General features: G+C 38.0%; 1 protein-coding gene across 1 annotated transcript in view; it reads right to left on the reverse strand.

The window, feature by feature from the left end:
* Window positions 1-874: 874 nt before the first annotated feature.
* Window positions 875-27,670, reverse strand: part of HEATR5B (HEAT repeat containing 5B) — a 52,632-nt gene continuing 25,836 nt past the window's right edge. The window contains exons 22-36 of the mRNA XM_081331318.1: window positions 26,876-27,020; window positions 26,140-26,358; window positions 24,527-24,778; window positions 20,573-20,754; window positions 19,249-19,317; window positions 17,534-17,713; window positions 13,981-14,218; window positions 12,079-12,336; window positions 11,649-11,776; window positions 10,652-10,796; window positions 9,331-9,600; window positions 6,907-7,131; window positions 6,178-6,329; window positions 4,420-4,633; window positions 875-3,461 (exon numbers count right to left, since the gene is read on the reverse strand). Coding sequence (XP_081187444.1) covers window positions 3,157-3,461; window positions 4,420-4,633; window positions 6,178-6,329; window positions 6,907-7,131; window positions 9,331-9,600; window positions 10,652-10,796; window positions 11,649-11,776; window positions 12,079-12,336; window positions 13,981-14,218; window positions 17,534-17,713; window positions 19,249-19,317; window positions 20,573-20,754; window positions 24,527-24,778; window positions 26,140-26,358; window positions 26,876-27,020 — 2,982 coding nt within the window. The 3' untranslated portion in view covers window positions 875-3,156. The remainder of the gene's footprint in view (window positions 3,462-4,419; window positions 4,634-6,177; window positions 6,330-6,906; window positions 7,132-9,330; window positions 9,601-10,651; window positions 10,797-11,648; window positions 11,777-12,078; window positions 12,337-13,980; window positions 14,219-17,533; window positions 17,714-19,248; window positions 19,318-20,572; window positions 20,755-24,526; window positions 24,779-26,139; window positions 26,359-26,875; window positions 27,021-27,670) is intronic.

The raw sequence follows: 27,670 nt of genomic DNA on the forward strand, positions 1-27,670 counted from the left end.
ATCCTATTTTAGTTAGAAGACTCTAAAAAATAAAGGCTGGCAGACAGCAAAGAAGTTAACCACAACCATTAGTTTGCTTATCTTTAGCAAGTACTACAATTTTGATTAGTAAGAAAAGGTAAATGAAGAAAATATGTCTCTAATTTAAAAAAAACCCAGGACTCATAGTTTTAACCATTTTTGCTTTACATGAAATTTGAAAAATGATATGCCTTTACAGTATATTGTGTTGCTTTTCTATGATGCTTCCCCCAATTAATTCCCTTCTGGAATTTTGACTCCCAAATTCAGCAAAAATATGAAAATAAAACTGACCATGTTTATTACAAAATCTTAATAGATTTTACAGTTTATAAAGTACTGAAGCATTTATGAGTTCTTGTTCTCCATGCCTTAGCCCCTCTTTCAGAGTTATTTCTTCCAGGAACACTTCATATTATAGTTGGTAAAGAAAAGAAGGCAAAATAAATAAAACCCTATGCATTCATCTCTTTTGTTTTACAATTGGGTCATTCCAGCTTCATATACTGTTGCAACAAACTTGCCACTGTCATGAATTTGGATTCTAAATCTAATTGAAGAATATGCTGCTACATATTTTGCATACTGAAGCTCAATCAGTTGCAAGAATTAACCATGCAGGAAACTTGCAGGAAAGGAAAATAAGGGTTTGGGAATGGCTTTCACAACCCTTGGACTTGAATATAATTGAAAATCTGGGGAAATCTTAAACGTGTAGGACCTAAGAAAGAAGAAGAGTAGGGAAAAAATACCAACACGAGGTTAGAAAAGACTTGGTTGACCACACACAAAAATTAGTAACTATTATTTCTGCCAAAGGAGACATTACAAAATAGTGACAGAAAGGGCAGTCAAACTTCTGAACCTACTATATTCATTGTTTTCTTATTTTGAAAATATAAACAGCAGCACTTGAATGTTAAGTATGCATTCAAATTTACAGAGAGATTGTTTCAGCTTCTTCTGAAACTTATAGTTGATCAAGAGTGTCTAAATTTTGTATACAGCTACATTTATTGTAATAAAAACTTGAATGAATAAATTACAGTGTTTCACCATACAACTCAGCTTTCTCGGCATTCCTTAAAATTTAATAGTTATTAATATTAATTCCTAGTGGTTGAAAACATCATAAAATGACCATAAATATATACCTATTCCACTGTTCCCTTTTAGATTAAGCAGCATACTGTAAACATCAAAAAATAAGAAATATTAAATAAAAAAATTAAGGTATAATATAACAGGAAAAATTGCAATTTTTTTTCATTAAGCAGCCAGTGTTTTCTTTTACAGGCAAAACCAATTTTTTTGTTTTGAAATATATATATTTTCTGTTGCAATTTGAACATTACAACAGGTAGAAAGGAATTAGAGTGGGGTGTTCATATGTCATGAAAATGGCTTTAAGGAGCTTAAGGATAATAAAAAAATATGATCAAAAAGTATTAGACCAGCAGGTATAGAGTTACTCCAATTTCTGTTATGAACTACTCTCTTATTCTAGGAGTAGACATGCAATATATATTTATTTGCTGGTGCTTATAGTCGATGCCGTTCTAATTCAGCAGTCATGAAGCAACTTGTGAACTGAACTATAAATATATTTTCGGGGGAGAATGGCTATTGTTAAATGTTAATTCTAGACCGACAGTCTTCCCCCTTCTGTGGTCTTTAGATATGTTGGACTATACTTCATATACATTCTAATAGTCCTGACCAACGCCCTCTTTCTACCTCATCCTGTTGGGTCTTTCCATTATAGGTCACAAATTGCCTTTAGGGAGTACAGCTTTGAGTTGACTTTTGCCATAAAATAAAATGAATTCCTGGTCAGCCAGGTTCTCATGAAAATCATTCTGAGAATGGAAAAACCATTTTTGCAAACAGATAGCAATCTGTGACCAGAGAACAATCCTGCCCTTCAGAAAAACTTGTAACTTAGAGGCCTGACCTTACATAACAGAGTCTCACAAACCAGACTGTTCTTAACCCCTGCATGAAAAGTCTCTGTCAAGGAGCAAATTAAATTGCAAAATTCTCAGACTATGAGCACTGTGTTGGTACAGATGAGTAACTTAAAGACCATGCTCTAACATCAGAGCAAAATGAATCGACAGATCATGCTCCCTAATGAAGGCATAGCTATTGGCTGAATTGTTTTAGACACAGAAATATGCTTCACAGTTCAAGTGCATCTACAAAATAAGTAGGGCAGACATCTTCATCATACAGTGCAGTCTATTTTGTTTATGCCTATATGTGACAAAAACATTCACAAGTGTTTGTTGGTTTGTTACAAAGTAGTACTCACTCCACACTTTATCAAGAAGATACAACAATTCAAACAGAAATCAAATGGCACTCTGGGATAACAGAAATTTTAACCGAAAGGGCAGGGGAATGGGAAAGATTTAGCCATAATTTGATGGCGCTGCCCTACAAATTATTTCTAACTCTGAGAGAAAATGTTTTTTACACTTTGAGAACTGGATTGTCACCTCTTCTCCAAATGTAAGCAATGTTTTAGTAAATGATCCTGTACTTTGGAGAGCTTTATTTTTAATAACTAGATGCACTAAGGAAATACATTTGGGTGCTTCATTTATAGCTGGATAAGAGCTAGTAGAAGCTACTGGAAAACCATATGCAAGACTGTATGTTTACCATTTTTGAATTCCACATCAAATTGCTTTCACTGAAACAACTGATATACTGCAATGTGACAACAGCTATTGCTCTTTTTAAAAATGCTGTATAAGAAAGCAGTGTAACTCACAAGTTTCCACAGATAGTATTTAGTGGAAAATATATACCCACTATATATAATTTCAGAATTAACGAGAACTCAACATTCTAAAAAGAAAGACAAAGACTACATAAAACACATTGTTAAAGAAGATAGTTTAACACAACCTCGGATTCATGATCAACTTACTCCATTTCATAAAAATCTGTGTACATCCAGATATTACCTTTCTTGCAATGCACAGATTTCAAACCAGAACACAACAATCCCCTAGAAACATTCATTGGCAATGTAGAGCTTGTTGACAGACAATGAGAAATAGAGAATGAGATGCAGCAGCACAGAAGGAATGATTTATTTCTTGATGATGATTGTTCCAACGAGAATCAGAAGAAGCTAGTTTTAAGTTTAATTGTTGGCGTGGAATGTACTGTGGGCGGTGGTTGCCTGGCAGCTGCCTTTGCTTTGCTTGCCTGACTTGCTCGTACTGCAGTTTCCAGTCGTGCTTTCAGTTCAGGAGCTGCTCCCATTACTGTCTTAAATGCATGAGGATACAGGGGCCCAATGCGGGTGAGATCCTGGAGAGCAAATTCATGAAGTTCCTTTGATAGCAGGGATGCAGAAGAAAATGCATCTTCATTCAGTAAATAAGATATGAGTGTAGGGACAAGAAGAGCGAGCAATTGTACTCCTAGGGGAAAAAAGAAATCAATTAAAATAATTAAAATTCAAGACTGACAATGTAGAACATCTTCAGCATATACTGTTAATATATTACTGTTAGAAAATAAACATCCCCTAAATAATGATGTTTCTTCTTGATAACATTTAAAAATGCCCAGTAGTAGAAAATAGAACAACTATTTTAGGGCCTTCACATCATTCAGCAATGTGATCAGTTCTAGTCTAGAAAATATCCCTCTAAAGTGCTTGGTTACTATGGGGACAGTTATAGAATAAAACTACATTTAGCAATATACTGAAGAGGAGGTGACTTTTATAGATATGCTATTTGAATCTGTCACATGGATAACAGAATTAGAATATCATAACCTTATATCTCAGATTAGTTGCCACAGATAGATAAGATGCGCTCTCAAGAATGTGGAGAGGCTCTATCTAGGCATGTTGCCTTATTCTTTTCAATAGAAATATATTTGCCTACTTGTCTCATGCATTTGAATACAAATATACCTATTTAAGTGAAAAGGGTATCTCTACCCATCCAATTATGGGTCCATAGCAGGATAATTTGTGAACATGATAATTTTTACACAGAAATTATTTATTAGAAATTCTAGGTTTCAGGGCAGTATGCAGGATGTATTTTTTGCTGATTAAACTAATAAAATCCAAAGGACATTGTTTTTCTTAAATAGCTCACAGGCGTTAGAATGATCTAGCTCGAATTAATTTTGTCTCCCAGAATTTTAACTGTTCTAGATGTAATATTCTAACTGTCAGAATATTACACAATATCCTTGGAATATCACTGTCTCGCATTTAGGAAAGAGAGGGTAAGTGCTGCACTGAACCAAAATATGTGGTACAAGATAAAAACTATTCAATCCCAAGAATGCTTCAGCTTTTACCACATGCTAATGTGCTCCAACAAGATAAGTATGGTAATTCTCAATCAAGGTACTTACTATTCTGCTCCTCACCAAGTGCAACCAGTGTTTCAAGAACTTTAATTCCTTCCTGGATTGCTAAGAGTTCTGTTTTGTTGTTTGGACGGTTGTTCTCCACACCTTTTAGTTTCTCAACCATTATTGGTGCCAGGGAATGTATATATGGGGTAGAGAGAGCACGATTTGTGTGTTGAAATATAGAAAGTAGAAGATGGTAACATTTGGCTTGAACCTAATCACAATACATAAATATAGCTGTGTTGGTAAGAATTTGCCATAAAATATCACACTCAGTTAATATTTAAAGAAAAAAGGCAAATAAAATTGTAACAATGGAGTCATGTTTATTATCTACCTTGCAAACCTTTCCATCATGAAAGCATTTTTTTAGCTTATCTTTCTGTGGGTCATAAATTGCATACTTCATTCATGACACATACAGATCTAATCTTACTGGATTCAATCAAATGCTTGTTTTAAAAGCCTAACTAGCCATAGTAAAAAGGATTTTTGGAGAGGTAATATAATGTTCTGCCTATTTTTTCACAGTTCCATATGCCAAGTGGAACACTGCATGAATTTTCAAATCTGAAATATTTCAAACCAAACTATGTTGCACACCCTTAATACAAATACATATTCTCATCTAAGGCATTCTAGCCAATACGATCCTTTTTCAACAACATGGATATTAATGCTTCAATGGAGACAGAAATGTTTATCAGATAACCTGGCTTGTCCATTTTTTTAAATTTCTGATCTGTCCTCCAGTTTTCATTTTTAGGGTAAGTACTGTATATCCAGTTAAGTAAGCATACACCAGAAATCTTATTTTTTAAATTTGCTTTATTATTTTATTTTATTCTAAATGAAGTGTATGGCTGTCCAACTCACAAAATGCAACTTTTGTTCAGCTAACATAGGATTAAAAACAAAACAAGATAAACAATAAATATAAAGAAACCACAGCAATGGACTATAAAGAACGCAAAAGCCAAAAGTGCAACATATTCAAAACCTTAAAAGTAATTCTGCAGATGGACTTATCCAACGTTCTAAACAAGTGAGCTTAGGAGGAAAATCAAGTATTAAAGCCATATGGAAGATGGAGTTGTTTTGTCAGATCTTGTGGGCCAGGCAGACTTAATCAAGATCAAGAGTCCTACAAACAACCAGGCCCTATGTCATGAAAGGCTTTATAAATAACAACCAGCATCTTGAATTGCACCCAGAAGCCTACAGGAAGTCAATGCAGCTCAAAAAGTAGTGGTATTACATGGGTTATTGTGATATGTCCATAACTATACATGCTATTGCTTTTCAGTAGTATAAGACCATTTCCACATAAAATGCATTCTAATAGTTGAAGCATGATCAAGGCAAGAATGACTGTTGAGCAGGACTCCTAATTCAGGATTAAGCCCAACTGGCATACAAGAAGGAGTTACAGTTTTTATTCCCTATTCAGATCCCCCAAAATCTCTAAACACTGATCAAATCCTGTAGGCCAGGGTTCTTCAAACTTGGCCCTTTTATGACTTATGGACGTCAACTCACTGAATTCCTCAGCCAGGCACGCTGGCTGAGGAATTCTGAGAGTTGAAGTCCACAAGTCATAAAACGGCCAAGTTTGAAGAACCCTGCTGTAGGCTCTTTGGGGAGCAGCTGCAAAGAACTCCAAGGCCAACAGAGAACAATCTGATCATAATATGGTACTGATAATAACATATATGTAAAATAATATCTAAAGGGATAAAAGCTAAATGACTTACTCACCCAAGGATCAGATGAATTCAATGCTGTTTTAAATCTGTTAATGCAGCCATTTTGCAATGTTTGCACACCAATTATTTCAGAGCTTGCAGACCAAAGGAAGAGTGTAATAGCCGTAAGCATACTTACTTCATCTAAAGTAGGCTTGGAGGCTTCTGAGGAAATAAAACAAAAAAATGCTGGAAAGAGTTTGGGACAGGGAAATATAACAGCTATTTTCAAGAGTGAAGATGTTGAAAAATATGCAATGTTCCTGATTTCAAAAATAACAATCTTTTACAGGACAATCCATCCAAATATTTTTTTGATTAAACAATAATTTTATAATGTAAATGAAAGTGGTACTAAGACAGTAAGAACCTATTTTGCTAACTTTGTGTGAAAAACCAACTTTGAATGAATTGAACTATATGAATTTTTAAAAGTGACATTTTACAATACTTACTGAATTTGATTAATCACTCCTGTCCAATAAAAAACAGAATTTCACATACATGTGAATTCCTTCAGCATGTATGGAAAAATAAAACACTATAGGCATTAAGGGAGATTCTGAACTCTGCTCCATCAACAATGTGAATACAATACTATTTGCCTTGAATTCCGTACCTTTTTCTATAAATCTAAAACATGCAGTATATTGACATAATTGTAACAGTTTAATTTTCTAATGCAAATCAGCTAGCTTTGCTTCATTTTAAAGAGATGCTCCAGTGATAGCATGAAAATTACCTGGTTGAGAGTATTCCAAGATTGAGGCTAGGGTGCTGCGGATAAGATTTGTCCACTGTTTATGAATATTCTCATTCATACCCATTGGAAGAGTTACTATGTTTTTCAGTCCCTGAAGTGCTGCACTGACTGGCAGTAGGATCTGATTTCCCACAGTTTTTATAGCAGTATCTTTCAACACTTGTATTATTAGAAAGAGGATAGTAGGCAATATAGTCATAGATCCTAAAACATAAAATAACTTTATATCAGATACTTTCAGAATGCACAAGAGGCACGATCAATGCCAAACACAAAGTATTCACGAGTAACTACCATCCTGGGCTCTTTTGGTGAAAAATTTCTTTCTTTCTTTCATTCAATTTGTATGAATACCCTTCTCATCTAAATCAGCAGTCTCCAACCTTTCGGGCACTAGGGACCAATTCCGTGGAGAAGTATTTTTCCACAGACTGGAGGGGGCATGGTTTCGTGTGCTGCCTGCATCCTGCGAATGGGGCTTTGCTTGTTTGCACGGCCCAGTTTCTGACATGCTGTGAACCGATGCCAGTCCATGGACTGGGGGTGGGGACCCCGATCTAAATAACTTTGGGCAGATAACAACCGGTGAAAAAAACAATCCAGTAAAACAAGTTAAAAAAACTAATGTAGAAACATAAAAATCATAATCAAATTCATTATAAGAGACATAATTCATTCTCATCAACTCAACACAGCCACTGTAAATGCTTCCTGCTATTGCCAGGGTCCCACATATGATAGCCAAGCCATGTCTTCAGGGTATTCCTAAAGGCTGGGGGTGGGGGGCGAAATTAAGAGCCCATTGTCTGAAGGATGTTCCACAGGTCCTTTTTATCATGGCATAAAAAGCTTTCTTCCTGGATCCTGTCAAATGAAACTCTTTTGTGAAGGGGACCTGTAACATGCCTCTCCTGATAGTGGGTAGATGTAACTGGTAGCCTCTCAAATTACCTGGCCCCATGCCATATAGCAGGGGTCCCCAATCCCTGGACCATTCAAAACCGGGCTGTAGAAGCAGCAGGCGAGTGCGTGCATGCAATTCCACTTGCACATGCAGCTCCATGTACCCACCGCTTGCACAAATAGACCTGCACAGCTGCGGGTGCTTGCCTGCACTCACATGGAACCATCCCCTCTTCCCCCCCCCCGTCCGCAAAACTGGAGACTACTGCCATGTAGGGCTTTACAGACCACAACCAGCACCTTGAACTGAACTGAAACTGGAGGCACACTGGCAACCAATGTGGCTTGAACAGCAGAGGTATAATGTGCACTGATTGAGAAGGACATAGAACTTCACACGTATACATTCTGTACCAGCTGCAGCTTCCAAATGTTCCTCAAGGGCAGTCCCATATAAAGCACATTACAGTAATCCATTCAAAAGGTGACCAGGGCATGAATGACTGTGAATATAGCCTCCAGGTCCAGGAATGGGCACAACTGGCATGCAACATGGAGTGGTATAAAGCACAGGTCCCCAACCCCCGGTCCATGGACCAGTACCAGTCCGTGGCATGCCAGCAACCGGTCCGCACAAACAAGGAAACCTCCATCCACAGGATGTAGGCAACACACAAAACCACGCCCCCTCCGGTCCACGGAAAAACCTCTGTCCACATAACGGGTCCCTGGTGCCCAAAAGATTAGGGACTTCTGGTATAAAGGATCCTCTGGACCAAAGCTGCCATCTGCCCTTCAAGAAGGAGATGTGAGTCCAGGAGAACTTCTGGACTGTGCCCTGAGTCTATTTGGGGCAGTATGATTTCAAAGGTGCATTGGTGCACTTGTCAGCAACTTCTTAAAGAAATTACATCTTTTGTCTGAGATTATGCAAGAATGCTGGAAAGATGTGTTTGATTTAGGGAGGTGTTTGATTATGCATGTACTTAAACAGACCAATTCAGATAACTGATTAGTCCTATTAAATATTAACCAATGAAGAAATACAGGAAAGTAGATACATGGCAAAAAATGCACATAAAATATATGCCATAGATAAGTAGTGGTAGGAGGTGAATGTGCTTAATGCCCTTTTTTAAGGTGCAACAAAGATTGTTCTAAAGAAAAGGAAATGTCAGAAGCTGAAATTAAGGAATCTAGGGACTCTTTAAAAAGAAAAGACAAACTTAAGCTTACTCCAATGTCTCTAAGGCCCATAGAATAATAAAACACATCTTAAAATCACTTTTAGATTTGTATGTTTGTTTTTGTCCATTCTATCACCAAGCAATGTTCTGTCCATTATTAAGTGTCACACACCACTTCCTAAACTCCTGCTGCTTCCTTAAGTACTCTCCACACACTTTGTTTTGTTTAAATTTGGGTTTTTCATTTCACTGAAAATAATTAGCATTTTGTGGAACCCACTGATTGAATTTTGAGAAAGATCTATTATACTACCAGCTGGGGAACAAAGAGTGGGTAGATCAGACAGGATGGCAACAGTGGCAGCCACGAGACGAGCACTTTCTTCTGGGAGCTGGGTTCTGCTGAAAGAATGACTTGGAGAATCTGACATTTTTGTGCTCAGATGTGGCATGTGTCGCACAAGGATAAACATTAGAAGTTCCATAGCAGCAAATACGAGAGATTTTCCTGGCACAAGACCACCACTGTCTCCTCCTTCACCCAGCCCACAGCTACGGTCTTTTTCTTTTGCATCTTCTTCATCTACAAAGACAAAAAAAAATGGAGAAATAATATTATAATATGAAATTCATGCAAGACATTTTAGAAAATGCTACCAATTGCACATGTTAAAAACTTAAGTTTAAATGAAGCAACCAACTGAAACTCACAAGTAGTCAAAAGCTTACAGGTTGTATTTGTTTTCTATTTCTTTTTTTATAGAAACTAGTGAAAACAAGATGAGATGACAGAAAGTATATGCTAATATCCAAATTAAAAAAATACAAAGATATGAATACATTCCCTTTTAAATCAGTAAGAGATAAACAGTGAGCAGCCCACCCATTTTTTTTGCTTTGCTTCTATCATAAATTGCATCATTGTATATCAAATTATTCCATTAAGAAAAGCTTTGCTTTTATTCTTATTTCCTTTGTACAATTTTTTTAAAAAACAAGCAAATAAAAGAAAAATATACATAAACCTGCATATACAAAGCTAAATGTGACAGATTTATTTTCTTTTTGGACAAGGACAATAAAAATGTTTTCAACATTTTAAATTGTTTTCCTTATATTTTGCATGATAATTCACTTCATATCCCTGAAGCTAAAAACATACAGGTTAAAAAATCATGAGAAGACATCAAATCTTCTCATGAACAACGTCCCTTAGAATTCTAAATAAATATTCAGGCTTATAACTTGGCACTGATCTGGTGGGTTTTTTTCCAACTTTTCTTCTCTTTTAATTTATTGTAAATTTGAAATTATATACAGTATAGCTGATAATAAATTTATATTTTAATTAGCTGAGGTAAAAAAGTCCAAATAAATTTAAAATGTCATACATAAAAGCATGTTACCGCATTTCAGAGCAAAAATATTTTATTAAAGATATTTCTTTTTAATCTTGCAAATGTATCTGGACATATTTTAAATATTTTGTAAATTTAAAAATGAACATCCAGGACCAGGGCAGACATTGGTCAGTTAAGCCAATACATGATTCAAGAGGACAATTTTACATAGCCTGTTTTATTATTTTTCTAATCTGGACATCTGTAGCATGAAAAATAACATGTATTTCTTACTCAATGTATTTCTTTTTTCTTGTAAATGATCTTGAGCAGCTCTTATAATCTGTTGCACAACTTCTGTAACTAAGAGTTGAACTGAAGGAGGATTGCAGGTCAACAAGAGTCGATGTAGCACGCTCAGAAGTTCGACACCAAGTAGCTTAAAAAATTGTAAGCAGAATTTTCAAAAAATGGCATTTGCAATATTCCATCCCATTTTTGATACTGTCTTCTAGCCTCTTATTTAATTTACATTTGAAAGATTGTGCAGAGGAGTGGATCATTTTAAGCATTATAAGCTTAAAAATGAAATAAGATGAAGGGCATCATTTTATCACCTTCCAAATGGTTAAAAGGTAAAGGTAAAGGTTCCCCCGCACATGCGTGCTAGTCGTTTCCAACTCTAGGGGCCGGTGCTCATCTCCGTTTCAAAGCCGAAGAGCCAGCGCTTCTCCAAGGACATCTCCGTGGTCATGTGGTCGGCATGACTAGACGCCAAAGGCGCACGGAACGCTGTTACCTTCCCACCATAGTGGTCCCTATTTTTCTACTTGCATTTTTACGTGCTTTTGAACTGCTAGGTTGGCAGAAGCTGGGACGAGTAACAGGTGCTCACTCTGTTACGCGGCACTTGGGATTCGACCTGCCAAACTGCCGACTTTCTGATCGACAAGCTCAGCGTCCTAACCCACTGAGCCCCCACGTCCCAAATGGTTAATTTCAAGTAATTTTACTTCAGTTACTTTTGTGCACTTGTTAAAATGAAACCATTACCCTTCATTGTTTTTTAATGCCTTGGTTAGCATTTTGTTGTTAGAGGTCTAAAATAATGATTTGTTAGTTGATTACATTTTTTCTCAATAACTGTTAATAAGACCAATAAGGGAAGATACCAACGAATATTTCGTAAGCATTTCCAGTCCCTGAAAATTACATTTTCCTTTAATTTCATTTTCAATCTGTTCAATACTCTGCATGCTTAATGGACTACAGTAATTTGTCTGCAACATACCTGATCTTCTGCAATGTGGGTTCTAGCACAAGAGGAATCTAGTAAAGTGTGCAGTGCTTGCAAACAGGACATAACATGTTCGACAGGCTCTTCTGGTCGAGGAGAACATAGAAACTGTATGCTAACACCTGGGGAGCAAATTACTTTAAGTTTATAAATAGTAAAGTAGTATTTTTTTTGCAGATTTTAAGGCATAGATCAAGTACGGGTCCTAATAGTTTTTACACGCAGAAGCTGTATATTAAATATTTTTAGTTTCATCAGGACAGTGTTTTCACACACTACAAAGAAAGAGCTGGGTATTCTTGAAACCAGAATGGTTCTGTTTTAGTATTGCCATAAACATAAAAATAATAATCCTATTATTTGATAATGTGTGATAAAACAGTGGATACACTACAGACTTCTGTAATAGACTGAAAGGCATTACCTAAAATCAAATGCATTCTATCTTTATTTATTTCTTGCAAAGTTTTGGTGGAAGGTGGCGTTTCTGATGCTGGGTTTAACATAATGGGTGCGGCATGCTTTTGTGCAGGTATTGCTGCTGACGCATCTTCTGTCTTTTCACAGGTATTAAACCCTGTACTGTTTAGCCATAGTGCAATTGCATGTAAAATTGGGGTCCATGAATTCCGATAATGTAGTCTAGCTGTATCAATAGTCTCAGGAGTGTAAAATGCTCCACCTGTTAAATAATCATAATGCATTTTAAATAAGAGATAGAGATAATAACAATTATACTACCATTTTAATACATGTTTGTAATATATCCCACAAAACACAGAAACACCTGATCTCTCTCGTCTGGAATTTGAAGATAAACAGAGCTGGACCTCCTTGGTTCTTGGAATGGGAGATAATTATGGACATCAGGCTTGTAAGCTAACATGAGCTATCAAAAACTACCCTGGAAGGCAGCAGTGGGAAATCACTACAGTATCAAACTGTTCTCAAGAAATCTACACAGTTCTGTTGACATAGTAAAATAGGAGCAAAGCCAAAGTCAAGGGAATCTTTACAATATAGGTGCCCCCCCTGTGTGGTTCACATATCCATTTTAGATAATGAGAGATTTCAGCACATGTGTAAATATTTTCATTGACTCAGTCCAGTCACAAAGTTCCAAACAGCTTTTTTTGAGGCAGCTTTCTCCTCAAAAGTATCTTGCTTGGTTGGTAATGAAGTGACTTACCTTTTCATACCACATGGCTCATGCTGACTTGTGTAGTTCTGTCACAATCTAAATCCATTATTGGAAGCTGGCGCTCCAATTTCCACAAGATGACTGATGGCAGTACTAGAGTCCAACAGTGTTAACTGTGAGCCATCTACAAAGGGTACTAGCATCCAGTGGAGTCTGGATTGTGGTCTGCAGACTGATGACGCCAAACTCTCAGTTGCAACAGTGGAAGGCTGTTCACGGACCTCTCAAGCTTGCTCTGACTGCTGAGTGGTCTGGAAGCAGCCAGCAGCAAAATCAAGCAGACCCTTTACAGATATTGTGAAAGACCAATTTGGAATGAAGAAGCTGGGATGAGCCATGTGAGGCACAAAAAAGGCTCAATGAGCTGTCCCAAAGAAAAAGGCCAAGCACCACAAAAAAACCCATATGAAGCCCCACAACCTAGCAAGCTCCACTGTGACTAAGCAAGGAAGAAGAGAAGCAAATACAAATACATTATGAAAAGAAGTCTCGTGGGAGGAAGTCTTGTGGGAAGCAGTGGTGTCAATGCTGCAGCCATGACAAGTGGATGATCAAAGGCTCCAATTAAGTAATGGCTTGATAACCATTTATCCACCCTTTACACTGGAACAGAGCTTTTATAAACGTAAGCATTTTTGGATAGGTACTAATACATCTGTGCACATTGGTGATATAGCACACATAACTGTAGCCTATATAAAGACAGGATTCATGACATGACTGCTTAATATGATTGTCAAATTATCAGAAAAGTTGAACTACTGGTATCACTTTATGTATACCAAACTGGTTCATGCACGAGGACTTGAAGATTAAGGCACAATTAAAAGCACTGTATTTAATAGGAAGATGATATAAAAATACTGCTGATACGTGCAAGGGCTAAGTAATTGACTTATAAATGCCAAGGGTTTTTTTTAAAATCAGGGATCAGGGTGATTTTATTTTATTTTTGCTACACCTTCCCTCGCTGCCCAAATGCTTTTGACCAAAAGTAATTGTACCCTTGTACTTTTGCAATGTTCTGTCATGTCAGAAATGACAGCAGAGCAAATGAATTGATAATCATCCTAATTTCTGCTTTTTACCTTTGTAAGTGGTTTCTGAATAAAATTTATGCCTTACCGTCTGGAGGAAGCTGACTTGCAAATTCAGCTGGTAATGTCAAAAGGGCATAGTCTTTAAGCGCAGCTAACCAGAGACGGCTAAGAGTGGGCAGCTCTGGTTGAACAAGGGTTATTAGACTATCTGGTGGCAGTTCATCTACTGCGCTGTAATCGTCATCGTCATCCCCTCCATTTTTTGTTGTTTTCTTTGGTTTGGTCTCTGCTTCTTTTTTAATCTTCATAGCCACAATATATACCTTTAGATAAAGCGCATGCAACATATTACTAAGTGTGTGGAAAATATAAAATATGTCTTACATGTCATTAAACATGCTGAACTCTGATTGCTTTAAAAACTTAAAAAAGAGAATTTAGGTAGCGATTGAATTAGTTTTACTAGTACCATTATATATATTGTAAAGAAAGTGTTTAACTACTATTGAATAACAGGAAAATTTTAGTTATCACATTTTTCATCAAATTACAAGTCCTCTGGTATTCATTCTCACCACAGTCCAAGAAAATAGCTCTTCATTTTCTTGACTGTTTTGCATTCAGGGAAGAGAGACTGAGATAAGAATGTTGCCTAAGATCAGCCAGCAAGTCTGTACCTGCAATGTATTTCATTTAAAAACTTTGCATACCATATCATGCTAGCTCCCAGTTATTTTGCTTTATGTGTGCATTAAATTTAGCGCAAGAAATGAAAACTAACATTTATTAGGAAATTATGCTAATTTACATTGGCTTAAAGCACTATAGCAGTATTTTTCAATTTAATTTAAAGGCTCAGTGACCATGAGGTTAAAAATTTTTTAAAAATAGATGTATTGGGAATTTTAAATGAAAACGCATAATAGAAAATCCTAAGAGAGCTTAGGATTTTGGCAAGAGCTCTATATTATACCATAACACACATTATATAAAAGCAGGACTCTCTGCTGCCACCACTGTCTTTTTTCTTCATTCTCACAATCTCCAAAGGGGATAAAATTTTAAAGGATCATCATTACAATAAACTAAATTCAAACCTAAATGTACAGCAGACTGGAAATTTAGAGAACTAGAATGTAGCCAATTCTTCATTACAATCTCTATAACACACAGTACAGGCGATTATCATGTTAATATAATCGGGGGAAGTGAAATGTGCAATACAGGATATAGGGTAGCTTTGTCAGAAGCTGTGTGCCCGATGAATACTGCCTGAGGAACATGGGTGATTTCAATCAGAAGGGGGAATGAAGATCTCAACAACATTACACTTTTCCATAACATTTAAGATCTACTGCCCTCATCAAATGAGTCTGAACAGTAGAATATGGATATTAGTTAGATCATAATAAAGTCTGGCAGCGGCTGTGGGTCATTTAGCAAAATGTTAGAAATAAAATATTTATCCTACAATTAAATTATGAAAGTGACTATCTTATAGAGATTATAAGTTTTAAGAAACACAAGATGCCATATAGTCCAACCAGGATTGAGAATATGGAAGGGACTGCTCGATAGGGTTTCAAAAAACATGACACAAATTCAGACCCATCTTTGCATAAACGAAAATCTTGTCCTTATGAAAAATCAAATAGGGCCCATCCAAATGAAGGACATAAGCAAAATGTTATGCTAAGCTATGCCATGCCATGTCAGAAAATGAAAAAGGCATATTCTGGAGACTAACGAGCAACACCAACATGGATAATACTGGATAGAATTTTTAAGCAGAGGACATACACTACGGAGAAACAAATTGGATAAAACTTTTTCAAAACTGTTTTATAAATTGGGTGAAGAAAAATCAGTAAAGCCATCCATTAGGGCTACTGAAATTGCCACAAAATCGATCCTTAGCTGAAAGATCATAAATCTGAAAGCAGTTATGTTTAAAGGCTCAGTCAAATTGTGTCGGAAGGCAAATATTTTCCTGTGTAGCAGTTTATTTATTTGTATCCCGCTTTTTACTATTTTTACATATAACTCAAGGAGGTGAGCATATCCAACACATCTTTCTCCCCCTATTTTCCCAACAACAACACTGTGAGGCGAGTTGGGCTGACAGAGAGAGTGACTAACCTGGCTTTCCTGGCTAAGATGGGACTAGAATTCATGGTTTCCCGGTTTCTAGCCTGGGGCCTTAACCACTAGTCCAAACTGGTAATGGAAAAAGTTGATGGCTTCCTGATTAAGGAGGCCATTGCAGCATCAATAGAATAGCATGAGATCTGCCCTGACTGATTCTGGTCACATCCACAGAATCCATAAAAACAAAGGAAATAAATACAAGAAATGTTGGAACCACTGGAACTAGAACTTACTTTCTAAAGATTAATAGTCACTTCTGCTGAAGGGAGAATAATTGTTGACATAGATGGTGCAGAGCCTATTACTGTGTGCTATTATGCTTCCTATTATTAGGGTCCCCCTGTAAGAGAAGAAGAGGGCCAGGATTGAAGCATGACATTTCTATTTGTGCATTGTTACTGCCAGTGCTTCAAGATGCCTGCCAATACAGTCCCTTATTCTACCATAAAAGTGTGCACAGCTGCTGTACAAGAAAGACATAAAATGATATATAGTCACTAGGATCTAGAGAACTGCACCAGTGATCTTACTGTGGTCTGCATGAGACCTATTTATAGTGCCTATCACAATCCCAATAATGGGAGCAAACTGCAAAAATGATGGTATCTTGAGAAAAGACTGAGCTATTTCAAAATAACTCCTGCTCCTGGAAGTACATGCCAGATAGCTAGAAGGCTCAAACATACTCTGGTCGAGATAGACAAGCTGGAAACTAGGAGCCATATCAATTCTGACAACATGAAACATGTTGACATTATAATAGCTTGTTTTGCTCTGTCAGCCTAACAGTTTATGTAGTTTAAAGTTATTTTCACCACATTTCCTATGTTTTTAATGGTGGTTTTGCAGTTTGGAGCTGTGAAGCTAGGCTGCTTGTTGCTTGTTGACGTAACTGACATTTTTGCCTTGAGAAATATCGACTCCTAATGTAATGTCACGTTGGAGACTAATCACTGACCAGCTGGACATCTGAAGAAATAGAAGATGAAGCTGCTACCTCTTGCTGAAGCAAATTACAAGAGAAGCAGAGGCTTTTAAGTCTAACACAGAACCACATGTATGAATCACAATAGCCACAACTATAAGCAATAATTATTCTTTCTCTGAAACCTCAAATACCACTATCACTATTTCACAGTGTTACCCAACTTTATGGAACAGACTCATAACTGGAATTAAGCACTGCCAGCAAGAAGAGAACTGATAGTGATTTTCTTCTCCCCCATTCTGCCAGTGAAAATATTCAGCTAGGCTGAAAATCTTCCAAGTATCACTCGAGTAATTGTTTTATGCTTAAAACCTAAAAAAAAAAAGGCTGTTGCTTGTAACAGGAGCAAGCAAGTTAATTGGCTAATTTTGGCTACATTTCTATGCTATGAAATCAAGAGAGGTACAGCAGGGAACTACCGAGCATTTGCACTGAATGCATCCTTCAGTACACAGGAACACTAGAACAACTAATTGCTGGATTGTAATTGCTGAACATTTACCTCTGCCCAGGCTTTGAGTACTGCCAGTTTTTCCATCGTAGTGGCACTCTCCCTATACAGCTGGCTGGAAGACCCTTTTCCTGTTTGTACTTTGTCCAAAGAAGAGACAAGAAGGTTGTGAACACGGCGGAGGTCATTAAGGTCACTTACTACGCCACTTCCAATCCAAGCACTGCATACCTAAATGAAAGAATGGATCCAATAACTTATCAGTTCAAGTCTCATCTCAGCAAAAGAGAGAAAGTCTGATACAAAAGAAACGAGAAGGAATTTTCTAATTAATACAAATAATTATCCCCTGCCTTTTGAAAAAGCAGGAAGAATACCTCGCCTCAGGGATCGGTGCTCTCGCCCCTCCTGTTCAACATCTATATGAAGCCGCTGGGAGAGATCATCCATGGCTTCGGGGTGAAATATCATCAATATGCTGATGATACCCAGCTATTCATCTCCACCCCGAACCAACCCAGTGATGCCCTTGATGTGATGTCCCGTTGCCTGGAAGCGGTACAGATTTGGATGGGAAAGAACAGGCTTCGACTCAACCCGGCCAAGACTGAGTGGCTCTATATACCGTCATCTCGTTTAGTCCAAGAGGTTCCATCTTTGACTATAGGAGGAGAGATGTTACCTCCCATTGATAGAGCACGCAATCTGGGCGTCCTCCTAGATTCACGACTCAGTTTTGAAGATCATATTGGAGTCGTGGCTAGGGGGGCATTTGCCCAGATTTGCCTAATATACCAATTGCGCCCCTTTCTGGACCGAGATGCCCTACGTACAGTCACCCACGCACTCGTTACCTCCCGTATAGACTACTGTAATGCTCTCTACATGGGGCTGCCCTTGAAGACCACCCGGAGGCTTCAGCTGGTGCAGAGTGCAGCTACACGGGTAGTGATGGGAGCACCCCGATACTCCCATATTACACCCCTCCTGCGTGAGCTGCATTGGCTACCGGTTACCCTCCGGGTGAGATTTAAGGTGCTGGTACTTACCTTTAAAGCCCTACATGGCTTAGGCCCGGGATACTTGCAGGACCATCTGCTGCCGGGAACGAATTCCCATCGCCCAGTACGCTCACACAGAGAAGGCCTCCTCAGGGTACCGTCAGCTAGGCAATGTCGGCTGGCGACCCCCAGGGGAAGAGCCTTCTCTGTGGGAGCGCCAGTCCTATGGAATCAGCTCCCCCCTGAGCTTCGGATGGCCCAAAATCTCCAGTCCTTTCGCCGCGGCCTCAAAACACTCCTATTCCACCTGGCTGACCTGGACTGACAGGCATTTTAATTATATTTACAATTTTTAATTTATTTTTAATTTTTAATTTTAATTTATTGCACAGATGATTTTAATTTTATTTTTATCTTAATTTCTGTACTTATTATATGTTTTGTTGTTAGCCGCCCTGAGTCCTTCGGGAGATAGGGCGGGATATAAATCCCATTAATAAATAAATAAATAAATAAATAAAATGGGAACATCCCTATGCACATATCTTAAAACACCTTCAAAGATAAATAGAACTATGATACAGATAATCAGAAAATTTAAAGAGAAGAGTTGCTTTGTCGGTATAATGTTCTAAGAAAAACACTGAAACAATATTTATACTATATATTTTTAGAGTTGCATGTCAAGTTTGCTGCCCATTTCTCTCTCATTTCCAGATATTGCCTTTTGAATTTTTGAAATTGCAACAATGCTTTTCTTTGTACCTGGCAAGCTTTTGCAGTTATATCTGAAGGGGTATCCTGGGAGAAAGCTGGTCTTAAAGCAGCCCCAACCTAAAGAAGAAAGCAAGCAAAATATTCCATATTTCAGCAACCGAAATTGGAGTTCCTATATTCTATGTTAATTATTTCATCTATTAGTGTCATTTTCATGGAGAAACAACATCCAATTTTAGAAGCATACACATCCATAAAGTAGTGGGGGGGTTTTTTAAAGTATTTTTATACCAACATTTCTGTAATAAGCAATGGAGTTAATGGTGTCAGTCAAAAATGAAGTGAGCACTTCATGTGATTTGAATGGATCTAGTCAGTTTTATTAACATCTTAGGTCAGGGGTGTCAAACTGCCGGCCCGCGGGCCGGACGCGTCACAAGGAAACCGCACCCATTCCATTGCTGGCAATGGGGAAAAAGCTCCGATACGTCGCGCGACATCATGTCACGTCGCGAGTTTGACATGTCTGTCTTAGGTGATTAAAGAAAGAACTACTGTAATGACAGGATGGAGAGAGCAAGATTGCTATTTGATACAGCTGTAGAATAACAGATATTCTTCTATAGGCTCTTTTAAGTTCAAATAAGTATTCACAGGAAACAAAAGATATGAATGAATAATTCACACTATATATTTTAGAATGTAATTATCTTAAATTTGTAGGAGTCTAGAGCATCAGGTCGCAACCTTCATATAAAGTACTACTTTGTAACTGAAATCCTCTGTGTATAATGGAAAACAGCAATCACTATATGCCCCCTGAAAGTATTAATGGATCCTTGCAATACAATTAATTACATTAATTTTGAATACTTGACATTTTACAATGCAATATAACAACTCTTAATATGGTCAAAATCTCATCAAATTGCCAAATCTCGTAGAATTTTACTGCTCTGACTTAAAACCTCATGAGATTTTCCTATATTTCTTCAAATGAATGAATGAGTTAATGGTGTTTTTCTGAGACACACAATATAGTCCGCATGCAGTACCATCACAAAGCAAAACAAAACAAGCAAAATCACATTCATTTTAACAGATGAACTTTCAGAAATTAGGGAATACTTTTTCTTGGAATAATCCAACATTTTATGAAGAAGTGCCTGACCTTAATTTTAGAGTCAATCCTCATAAAATGAGATCAAGAGTAAAGGCTCCGACAGAACTCCATGTCTATATACAGACCACTGTTATCCAAAAAGCATTAGTATATGCATTCAAAACTCCAACACAAGCAATACTGGGATGAAAGGCATAGCTTTTTCCATCTGATTTTTCAACTGGCATATAAAACCCAAAATTATCTTACATTAGCTTGATACTGTTCTAGAATTACGTGGCCTGGAAACTCTGGCTCGGGAACTGCTGCAAATTTCTTGATAATGTCTTCAAGCGTTTGGAGACCAGCCATTCGCAGCTGATTGCTGTGGTCAGTTGCAGCCATAAATGCCATGCGAATAAGGTCTGAGAGATGAAGCACGAGAAGGTCATCTGAAAGTAAAAACCCAGAAAAGGACTTATTTCAAAAGCCACCCGCAATTGGCCAGCTTTGATTTTTTTTAAAAAATGCTAAGTTGTGCATTTATTCCAGTTTCTTTTTTTTTATTTTAATTTTATTTTTTTAAAAATTTTATTAAATTTATTATTTAAAAACATTGGACACAGTACCAGCGAGCTGGCAAACCTTTTTGTCTACAATGTTTAAATATATATATATACATGTATATATGTACATCAAAAATACACTTAAATACACTTAGATTACAAATCGGTGAAATACCACAATATTTAAAACAGTGAGCTAGTCTGTAAAACCTAATAGAGACCTTTCTTTTTATCCATCCAAAGATACAATTTGTTCCAAATTCTATAATAGTCTGATTGATCTTTATTCTTTAATTCCAAAGTTAATTTGTCCATTTCAGCGCAATCCCAAATTTTCCTAATAACCTCTTTTTGTCCTGGGGTCTCATTCTTTTTCCATTTTTGCGCAAATGATATTCTAGCTGCTGTGATAATATGGATCGTTAAGTATAGCACATCTTTAGGATATTTCTCTTTCGTTATTCCAGTTTCAGAAAAGCCAAGCCCCCCCACCCACACCCACCCCTAGAATCTCTGCAAAAATATTGTTTCAAATGCCAAGATTTCTCTTGTATGCCCTGTTCTTTTCAAGAAAGGGATTTTAAAAAATAATGACACATGAGTTCATCTCATGTTCTGCAAAAATCTAAAGTATACTTAGCGAGCTCATAGTGTCTATTATTCACAGAAGAGCATGTGATCGTTTCTGAGATTCAAGCCATTGGTTAATTTGGTTAAGGGAACAATGCACAGTATTTTTGAAACAAAAGCTTAATTCAGATTATAAAACAGACCTATTTGAAGAATACAAAGATGAGAAACACAGCCTACAATCATGACTTTCTTTGCATTTAGCATCTTTTAAAATTTTACCTTATACCAACATTAAATTGGATGTGCAAAAACTATTAGAGATGAAATGCATTTTCATGGATTTTCAAAAGATTTAATACCTATACGGAATTCATGTGTTGTAATGATGATGATTTATTTTATTGGAAATTGCTTCCCTGGAACAGTTTTCTGAAGAGATATAGAAAAATATAGGGAACATCAGCAAAAATTATATGGCAGGGGTGGTGAACCTATGGCACGCGTGCCACAGGCAGCACGCGGAGCCATCCTGGTGGGCACGTGCGCCATCACCCAAGATGGAGGCGGGGCCAGGCTGCCCCACCCCCTCTCCACATGCTCCTGTGCTCTTGCTCTTTTTCTCTCTGCACTGAGAGTCAGGGAGCAGCTGCAAGAGCTGGGTGGATCTGGGATGGATGGTGAAGGCAGCTGCAGCATGAGTCCAGGTAATCCTCTGGAGTGATTTTGCGCCCCCCTGATGGCCGATCAGGGTGGCAGAGGCCTTTTTGAAGCCTCTGCAAGTCGCATCGATGGCCCTGGGGCAATTGTGCAGTGTGCCAGTGGCCCAATCCGGGCTCCAGAGGCCTGCAAAACAATTTTGTGCCCTCCCCACTGCCGATCCAGGCTGCTGAGGCACCACAAAATGGCCCCACAGCCATGGATGCAACCTCCAGAGGCTTCCAAAAGGCCTCTGCCGCCTGGATTGGCCTGGGGCACAGGTCTGCAACCTGAATTTCAACCAATCAATTCAAATATGCAGGGTAGGTGCATATCTCGCCTTGGCTCCACTCTTCATCAAACCCTGTTCTGCGCATGTGCGCATGTACGCGCATGCGCACACATTTTTTGTGGCTCCCAGTTTTTCCTTTTGTGAGGGAACCGGTTCCGAGTGGCTCTTTCACTGTTTCAGGTTGCTGACCCCTGGCCTGGGGGGAACAAAATCGCTGTGCAGCCCTAGATCCGTGGGGCAGAGGCCTTTTCCAAGCGGTGTCAGGGTAATCCATGTGGGGGGAGGAAACAATGGCAGGGCAGGACAATCTATACGGGGAGGGGGAGAATGCCGGCCTGACAGCCGTTCTTCGGAGGAAGGCGAGTGGCTGCTAGGCGCCCGAAACTGGCCCTCTTCCACGACGTGCCAGGCAGCCGCTCGCCTTTCTCCGGAGAACAGCTGCCTGGCACATCGCCGAAGAGGGACGGTTTCGGGCACGTAGCAGCCGCTCGCCTCCCTCCAAATCATCTGTGGGGAGGGGAGTGAAATCCCTCTGCAGCCCTAGATCTGAGCAGAAGCATTTTTGAAGCCTCTGGAGCTCACATCCATGGCCGTGGGGAGATTTTACGATGCTCCAGTGGCCCGATCCAGGCGTCGGAGGCCTGCAAAATGCTTCTGCTTCTCAGATCTAGGGCTGCAGAGCAATTTCACTCCCCCCCCCCAGCCGATTTGGGCAGCAGAAGCATTTTGCAGGCCTCCGATGCCCGGATCGGGCCGCTGGAACATCGTAAAATCTCCCCACGGCCATGGATGTGAGTTCCAGAGGCTTCAAAAACGCTTCTGCTGAAATCAGCCATGGGGGGGGGGCAGGAGCGAAATTGCTCTGCAGCTCTAGATCTAGACGGCAGAAGCAGCAGAGAGAGAGATTGTGCCAGCAGGGAAGCAAAAGTGTGGGGAAAGGACAGCATTGCAAAGTAAGCAAACTTACAAAAAGAGGAATCTCTCTCTCTGTCTCACACACACACTTCCCCACCCCCTTTAATATGTCTTCCCCAACCCCTTTAATATCATGTCTATCCCCACCCCCTTTAATATCAGTGAGGCTCCTTCAGTGGACCATGACCCGGCGCTCGCCCTGGTCCCATCTCCCCTCCGCTGGAGACCCTCGGATCTGCCCCAGTCCTGCCCAGCTCCAAACAAGTGCCCTTGACGCAAGTGACGTTGAGCTGGCCACGTCCACCCAGTAGGCCACGCCCATACCAGCCACGCCCACCCAGTGGGCCACACCCATCTGGCACCCGACGATAAATAAGTGGGGTTTGGGTTGCAATTCGGGCACTCGGTCTCAAAAAGGTTTGCCACCACTGTTATATGCCATGAAAACTTAAAGCGTCTTCTGTTAAGGAAAAAAATCACTATTTGATGTAAATAAATTACCCCACTTAACACACAGTCTCTAAAAACTTAACAAAAATAAAATTCAGTTGTTTTATAAGATACAGTATATCACAGAAATATCTGAAAGGTTTTTTTAAGTATAGTGTCCCAACTCTTAAGCACATTGGTCATTCAGATGATTCTGAAAAGCTCACAATGATAGCCTGCAGAAAATGACTTGTTCCATCTTCTTTACGTTTAAGATTTCCCAGTTGAATTAACTATATTTTGCGTTATACCTGGCTGAGGAAATTATGATGAGTAGCTTTATAATAAACCACGGTCTGAGATATATTTAAAAGGTGAAGGAAAGAAGGAGAGAATGATATAAGAACAGTATTCAAAGTGAACATCAGAATATTAAGGAGCAAAACATAATTTAAAATGTCTTCTTTTATCCAAATTTCAGCTGTAGAAAAACAAATCTAAATAGGCAGCACATACTAGGCAGCAATTTAAAATCAAGAAGACAAAAGACCTGCAAGCAAACACACTTATAATAAATCTCTGATGCATTTTGCTATGTCAAATCATATAACCTGTAATATATTTTGAAATATAATATGGCTCCAACAATCTTTCATCAAAGCAAAAAGAATATCTGAATACTCATTCATGATATTTCAAAGTGGCTAAGAAACAAATTCAAGAAAAAAGAAAAGAAAAAAGGCACTTCCTTACTTTTAGGATCTCTAAGTTTGGCAGAACGGGCTAGAGCTAGATCAAAGTGGGCTTTATTTGCATGTTCACAGAGCATGATAATTCGACACAGACAATCTGCGGCAAACACTCGAGTAGCCCAGCGAGGAGCCACAGAAGGCTTTGATTTGTCGTCTTCACCCAGTGTAGTAAACATTGTATCATCATCCATTTCATCCTTCTTCTCCAGATCTTCATCTTTTTCACCTCCTAGTGGAGCTGTAGTTGTCATATCTGTATACAATAAGAGATTTATTACTGACGCAAAATATTTAGGACTGAGGCTTGAATAAAATGTCCAAGATTAGTTATTAAAATAATATCATATAAAAGGGTGGAAGAACAGCATTGTTTTCAGCCATTGAAAAGACAAGACAGCGTTCGCAATTGGAATGCCATCACAAAGGCAGCTTTATTTCTGATCATTACCCCACCTAATGGTCCCAACTGAAACTAATAGCTCATATGAACCTTCATGTGAAATGCAAGTAATTTCAGGTATTGCAATTTCATAATTGCAGTTTTGCCTTTAAATAGCCTGTTTCTCAGGAAACTGTGGTAAAGTTGTCAAGAATGTAGGCAACATGTTAACATTTCCACCAAGAAAACAATGACACATAGAGGAGAAAAAAGGAAGATTGAATTTCACTTCCCAGATATTGTCACTTAAAAACCCTGCCTTATGTTTTGATCCATTTAAGCCATCTGAACCATTCAAACATTACATTTGTATACACCATGTACAAAAAAAGACATGCAACTATATCTCAGTTACAAATGAAAGCAACTCAGAACAAAATAACATTTTGAAAAATCAGGAAATTCATCTTCAAGGGAGAGAAATTAAAGAAAAGAAAGTATATGGCCAATTAGTTAAACTGTCACCCTTTTAATAATTAAACAAAGATAAACATTTTAATGTTTTACAAACCTTAGCTACTTGCATTATGTTGCAATGAAATGCTTCAAACTATGCCTAAATCACTGAAATTATGAGTTCAGTTATCTATTTGTGGAAAACACAATTAACATTTAAATCCATTTCATAGATGTACCATTAAAAGTCAGGAAAATATATGAATGAATGATTGATTGAGCTCACTTGCTTACTAAATTTCAAATAATATGGTTTTAATTTTTAGGCAGTTATAGCACAAAACTTAAAAATCACAAAACCTTTAGAGGGCCATCTCTACAAATACACATCTTCTCCTTTATCTTATTAAAAATATTAATTTAAAACACTCTTTAAAAAGCCACATTTATGAAGGGATTTATTAAGTCCCATTGCACAAGCCAAAGCCGAAAAAAACATTCAAAGCTTTTTCCGTTGCTTCATCTGTTGTCTGAGGAAGTATTTATCAGCTGTCCAGAGCCCCGAGGAATTAGGTGGCCCATAAATTCAAATAAATAAATAAAAAAGATTTTGGTTTATCATAGATGACCTTTTAATAATTTATACAAAGATTTGCCGAAGACACAACGGATTTCAAACTGAATAGTTCTTTTACAGTAAACAAAGAACCTCTACTGAAAGAGGAGACAACAAATAATATTTTCTTCATTCGTTTACTAAGTCATTTTCAGATTCTTACCACTGGATGCTGCGAGGACATCCTTACATAACATTAGCCAGTGAGAGAGCTTTTCCACTGCCAGAGATGAAAGCATATGGCCCAAGGTGTCATGAATATCAGAACACAATTTCCGATCAGTCTCACGATCTAACATTCCAAAAAGCACTCCTTCAAGTCCTGTTTCTGTTATATTAATTCCTTGATGTCTGCCATGACTATCTCTCCGAGAGCCAAGTCCTAGGGCAAAAGGATTAATATCTGCAAAACATATATTAAGTAGTGCAACATCTCAGATTTTTCTAGTGAATTATCTAACTTTATGTGCAATCATATTAGTTAATACCATGGCTACAACTAAAGAAACAAGAATAATTGTTACACTACAGTACCACAGATCTTCAATGTGTATGAAAACCTGCTAAAACTACAGCAAGATTTCACCTAGATTTGCACAGTCAGACTGAATTAATAAGATATTCGATTCGTCTTTCCATATCTTAGGAAGCACCCTTCAATGTTACAGAAAACAGTTAATTAAAAATGCAGAGGATAAAACTGCTATTCATCTCTGCAGGGCTAGGCTCAGCAGATGCCCTTCTCCAGCCAATCAAGAGAAAACTGCTAACCATCCATCAGCCTGTGAAAGGAGAGAACGTTCATATTATTCACAGAATTTTGAGAAAGAGACATGTAGCCGAAAAACAAAAACAGCAAACCCATTTAAGAAGTTCCACTCTTTGGTCCCGATACTCACTTGTCCCGTTATTCTCTTTCTCTCCAGTATTCTTTGCTAAGCTCATGGCATATTCACATACTTCTGCTGCTTCTCTTTGGGCAAGCTGCCTCAAACACGCCACTGCAGCCCTACGTAGAAGCAAGTGGGAGCTGCACAGGTGAACCTATAATCATCAAAAAGCAGCCGGAAGGACTTGGTTACTTCAAAATGTTTGTACTTCTACAGATGAATGGCAATCAGTTGTTTGCTGCCTACAGATTTTATTGCACAAGACCATTTCAATTTGTGTTTCTCAACCTTAGCAACTTTAAGTTTCGTGGACTTCAACTCCATTTATGACAAAGCCGAATATAATTTTTAAACAGAGATGTTACATATCTTTCTTCCAGTAAAATATATTTAAGCCTTCTACTTTTACATAACATAGCAACCTCCTGATCTTTCTTCACAGAAAGAGACAATATGCAGAGTGTCTAATTATTCTGCAAGAAACTCTTTTTGAACATTTATTAATTTATTAACAATTATATCAAAAATCTTTGTGTTTTTGCCATTTCAGCAAAGCGTAACAAAAGAATTAGTTCCATAAAAGGTTCAAAAGTATACCACAGTGTCTCGTCTTCATTCAGAGGATAAAAGCATTTTAAGAATCTGCAAAATCTAAATGCCTACCTCAGACTTTTCTAATGCACTCCAAAACTTACAAATTAACAGAAAGATCTATAGTTTATATATTTTATTACAAAGATAGAGAGTACATTTTATACATGCTTGCAACAAGCTGTGATCTGACAATGTTGGTATCATCATGAG

The sequence above is a fragment of the Vipera berus genome, assembly GCF_964194415.1.
Source record: "Vipera berus genome assembly, chromosome: 1".
Lineage (NCBI taxonomy): Eukaryota > Metazoa > Chordata > Lepidosauria > Squamata > Viperidae > Vipera > Vipera berus.